We start from the raw sequence: 5,320 nt of genomic DNA on the forward strand, positions 1-5,320 counted from the left end.
GTACTCATTCAAGTCCTCTCCTATCTCTTCCGACTCAATATACAGTCTCCCACTACTGTCCTTGATCGGACCTCCCCTCGTTTTCGTCATTCTCATGTTTCTCACATATGCATAAAATGCCTTTGGGTTATCAAAGATTTTTCATGCCCTCTCTTAGCTCTCCTAATCCCTTTCTTCAGGTCCCTTCTGGCTATCCTGTATCCCTCCACTGCTCTGTCTGAACCCTGTTTCCTCAACCTTATGTAAGCCTCCTTCTTCCTCTTTACAAGACATTCAACCTCCCTCGTCAACCAAGGTTCCCTCACACGACCATTTCTTTCCTGCCTGACAGGTACATACATATCAAGGACACGTCGTATCTGTTCCTTGAAAAAGTTCCACATTTCCACGACATCCTTCCCCGACAGCCGATGCTCCCAACTTATGCTCCTTTGGTTCCTACTCCAAGTGTTGTTCAACTTGGGTGGTGGTGCCTGTGTGTGTGTGCGCGTGTTGAAGATAGGTTACATGATTGGACAAAAGCCTGACCAATGAGATATAATGTGGGAAAATGTAAAATGGTTCATTTTGGCAGGAAGAATAAAAAAGATTAAACCGTGAAAGATTGCAGAGCTGAGATGCAGAGGGATCTGGGAGTCCTTGTATACAAATCACAAAAGCTTAGTATGTGGGACAACAAGTGATCAGGAAAGTTAATACAATACAATATTCAATTCCTCCTGCACCAAATGATAACAGATACACAGCATTAAGGGAGACCACAACTGGAATACCATGTGTGCAAGTCTCCTTCTTTAAGAGCAAAGTTTTATGCATTTTGATAGTTTAAGGATAAGAGAAAAATGAAAAGATGTAGCTTAAAGAGAAGACTATATACATGGAGTCAGCTCAGAGCCACCAGCGCCTGACCAGACACAACTAACATCAGAGTCACTGATTCTCAGGCTCCCTCTTTCACCACAGGGTCTACCTCGCTGTCATCAACTCAGGCTCACCTTCCTCCCCGCCAGACTCCCTCCCTCTCCCCTATGCCAGGGCTCATTCTCCCCATTCCCTGCTCCCTTCCTCCATGTTGGGCTTACCGCTCACCCCCTCCCCACCAGGGCTCGGCCGCACCCCCCCCTCAGGCCAGGGAGGAGTAGCTCTGTTGCTGCTGCACATCCTCAGGAGGCCACCCCAGCCCTGCAGAAGATGCCGATAAAGGCTTTAAAAGAGGAAAGAAAAGACAAAGGAAAAGGAGCAAAAGTAAAAAGATAAAAAAAAACACAAAGAGAGCAGTCAGCAGCAGGTGAGCCCCAGACCGGGAGCTGGACCACAGTGTTGTGAGAGGGTCGATAAACTGAGCAGAGATTTAATATAATTGGCACGAACTAGGTTTGATGGGAATCCTTACTATCTGTTGATTTTTATCTACAATGTGTCGGTTAAAAGAGGTGGAAGTGGATTCAGTGAAAAGTTTCTAAATGTGGCTATAGGTAGAGTGGGGAAGGAGGACTAAAGATTTTCAGCATGGGACCATCTGATGGGCTGATTGGTCTTGTTTCACTTTCTTATAAAAATGCTTCATGATTTTGAATAATGCATCTCTTCTTCTTCTCCAGTCCAGCCCGTCTCCCCATGTGTCGACTCGAAGCCTACCTACTTTACCAGCGCCTCAAGGGTATGAAGATCTCACGACCCCCATCTGTCGCTATGCAATGACACCAAGACTAGCCCTCAATACCATGATATAGAGACATCCAGCACCAAAACAGCTCTCGAGCCACCAAGGCATATTGAAACAAAAAATAAAAATGAAGAAGAACCAATTGCCTTCAGTGTCATCACTAGCTGAGTCCGAGAACACTCTCCAGTTCTTGAACAGCATTGATAGGGGAGCCTCACCTACAGATTGCTGCAGTCAGGGCAACAGCTCACAACACCACCTTAGGCTAACAGTGACGTTCCCAGCTGAACCCCATTATTTCTTCCTGAGAGTAATGAAGAATGTTTATTTGGTGTTGACTTTTTGAATGCCCATTAGTGCTGCAAAGTTCCTTCAAAACAGACGTGGTGACTGTACCTGCTGATTTAGGGCCAATATTATGTACATTTGATCTTTATCCAAAGACTAGCAGCTCTGCTGTGGTGCTGCAGAAGCTGAGCTCAGTGTGTTTTTGTCATATTGGCTCACTCTCTGATGTGTCATTAAAATAACTCATCAATTTGTGTCACTGAAAAACTCACTCTTTAGTTTTCTAGCCCACTCTGTGAGTGAATCTGAAAACTACTCAGTGCCTCAATACTCAAGCACTGATCTGAACTTAATCTGTTCTGGGCTGAAACTGTAACAGCAGAACTGCTGAAATATTTTGTTAATCCTTGTCAGGTACTCAGATAATAATACAAGATACAGTACCTTGGAGTTCAGGTGTATGGTTCTCTGAAAGTGGAGTCCCAAGTGGACAGGGCATTGAAGGCGGCTTTTTGGCACAGTGGCCTTCATCAGTCAGGGCATTGAGTGCAGAAGTTGGGAAGTTATGTTGCATTATACAGGACATTGGTGAGTCCACACTTGGAGTTGTGTGTTCAGTTTTGGTCACCTTGCTATAGGAAGTGTGTCATTAAACTGGAAAAAGTGCAGAGGAATTTACAAGAATGTTGTCAGGACTCAACAATGAATTATAGGGAGTGGTTGGACAAGCTAGGACATTTTTCTTTCGAACATAGAAGACTGAGGGGGCATCTTTTTCCCAGGGTTGGGGAATTGAGGACTAGAGGGCAACAGTTTAAGGTCAGAAGGAAAAGAATAAAAGAGAACCTGGAGGGCAACTTTTTTTTTTAAACACAGAGGGTGGTACGCATATGGAATGAGCTGCCAGCGGAAGTGGTTGAGGCGGGTACATTAACAACATTTAAAAGGCACTTGGACAAATACATGGATAGGAAAGGATCAGAAGGAGATGGGCCAAGTGCAGGGAAAGGGGGTTAGTGTGGATGGACATTTTGGTTGGTATGGACCAGGTTGGGCCGAAGGGTCTGTCTCCTGCTATAAAACTCTGACTCTAGCACTCTAGAGGATGCTTGGTTGGGGTAGTTGGGATTATTTGCACAATTTGACCCTTTGACTAATCTTGCTGGAAGAGAGACATCAAAACTACAGGAACTCGAGCCAAACATTTGGAAGAAAGCTTAAACTGTTTCACCCAATCAAATGGAATGTTGCTAAGTGCATGGCATGAAGTCACAGGGTCATAGAGCTGTACAGCACAGAAACAAACCCTTTGGTCCAACTCATCCATGCTGACCAGACATCCTACATAAGTCTAATCCCATTTGCAAGGATTTGGCCCATATTCCTCTAAATCCTCCCTACTCACATACCCATCCAGATGCCTTTCAAATGTTGTAATCATACCAGCCTCCACCATTTCCTCTGGTAGCTCATTCCATACATGCACCATCCTCTGCATGAAAAGGTTGTGCCTCAAGTCTCTTTTGCAACTTTCCCCTCTCACCTTACATCGATGCCCTCTAATTCTGGACTCCACCATGCCAGGAAAAAGACTTTGTCTATTTACCCTATCCATGCCCCTGTATTAACCTCCAAAAGGTCATTCCGCAGCCTCCCACGCTCCAGGGAGAACAGCCCCAGCCTATTCAGCTTCTCCCTATAGCTCAAATCCTCCAACCCTGGCAACATCCTTGTAAACCTTTTCTGAACCCTTTCAAATTTCACAACATCCTTCCTCTAGCAGGGAACCAGAACTGCACACAATAATCCAAAAGTAGGTGAATCAATGTCCTGTACAGCCGCAACTCCTGTACTCAATGCACTGACCAATAAAGGAAAACATACCAAACTCTTTCTTCACTATCCTATCTGCCTGTGTCTCTACTTTCAAGGAGCTATGAACCTGCACTCAAAGGTCTCTGTTCAGCAACACTCCCCAGGACCTTAACAGTAAGTGAGTAAGCCCTGCCCTGTTTTGCTTTTCCAAAATGCGGCACATCATATTTATCTAAATTAAACTACATCTGCCACTCCTCAGCCCATAGATCCTGTTGTACTCTGATGTAACCTTCTTCACTGCCCAATTCACCTCCAATTTTAGGGTCAATGCAAACTTACTTACCTCTTATGTACACATCCGAACCATTTATATAAATGACAAAAAGCATGACCCAGCACCGATCCTTGTGACACACCACTGGTCACAGACCTGCAGTCTGAAAAGCAACCCTGCACCAACATCCTCTTATCTTCGAGCCAGTTCTGGAAATAAATGGCTCATTCTTCCTGTATTCCGTGTGATATAACCATAAGACATAGGAGTGGAAGTAAGGCCATTCGGCCCATCGAGTCCACTCCACTAACCTTGCTAACCAGTCTCTCGAGTCTACCACTCGGAACTTTGTCCTATGACTTACAAGTCTTCTCAAGGGGGGTATGTAAATGCTGACAGAGATGGTGGGCAGGTGGAGCTAATTTACTAAAACTGTTGGCGTTACCCTGAAAATTTTTAAAATGCCTTCCATGTATTTAAGGATATCACAGAATGGGTAATTGTAAATAGTATACACTGCCTTCAATATGACTTAGAACATAGAACATAGAACAATACAGCACAGAACAGGCCCTTCGGCCCACGATGTTGTGCCGAACATTTGTCCTAGCTTAAGCACCCATCCATGTACCTATCCAATTGCCGCTTAAAGGTCACCAATGGTTCTGACTCTGCCACTCCTGCAGGCAGCGCATTCCATGCCCCCACCACTCTCTGGGTAAAGAACCTACCCCTGACATCCCCCCTTATACCTTCTACCCTTCACCTTAAATTTATGTCCCCTTGTAACACTCTGTTGTACCCGGGGAAAAAGTCTCTGACTGTCTACTCTATTCCCTGATCATCTTATAAACCTCTATCAAGTCACCCCTCATCCTTCGCCGTTCCAATGAGAAAAGGCCTAGCACTCTCAACCTATCTTCGTACGACCTATTCTCCATTCCAGGCAACATCCTGGTAAATCTCCTCTGCACCCTCTCCAAAGCTTCCACATCTTTCCTACAATGAGGCGACCAGAACTGCACACAGTACTGCATCATATCTAAGTCCCTTTGCAGCCAACAACAGCCCTCCTCACTATCCACAACTCCAATCTTCGTATCGTCTGCAAATTTACTGACCCACCCTTCGACTCCCTCTTCCAAGTCATTAATAAAAATTACAAACAGCAGAGGACCCAGAACTGATCCCTGCGGAATTCCACTTGTAACTGGGCTCCAGGCTGAATATTTACCATCCACCACCACTCTCTGACTTCGATCGGTTAGCCAGTT

At 45.1% G+C, this 5,320-nt stretch overlaps 1 protein-coding gene across 6 annotated transcripts in view; it reads left to right on the plus strand.

Annotated features, from left to right (window-relative positions):
• LOC122540566 overlaps positions 1 to 2,143 on the plus strand; it is a 35,039-nt gene extending 32,896 nt beyond the window's left edge. For 3 of the 6 annotated variants that reach the window (XM_043676435.1, XM_043676434.1, XM_043676436.1), the window contains exon 9: positions 1,602 to 2,105. In XM_043676435.1, the coding sequence (XP_043532370.1) occupies positions 1,602 to 1,701 (100 nt within the window). In that variant the 3' untranslated portion in view covers positions 1,702 to 2,105. Of the gene's footprint in view, positions 1 to 1,601 lie in introns of all 6 variants that reach the window. The other 3 variants (XM_043676433.1, XM_043676432.1, XM_043676437.1) reach the window with 3 other exon arrangements.
• Positions 2,144 to 5,320: the final 3,177 nt, after the last annotated feature.

The sequence above is a fragment of the Chiloscyllium plagiosum genome, chromosome 35 (assembly GCF_004010195.1).
Source record: "Chiloscyllium plagiosum isolate BGI_BamShark_2017 chromosome 35, ASM401019v2, whole genome shotgun sequence".
Lineage (NCBI taxonomy): Eukaryota > Metazoa > Chordata > Chondrichthyes > Orectolobiformes > Hemiscylliidae > Chiloscyllium > Chiloscyllium plagiosum.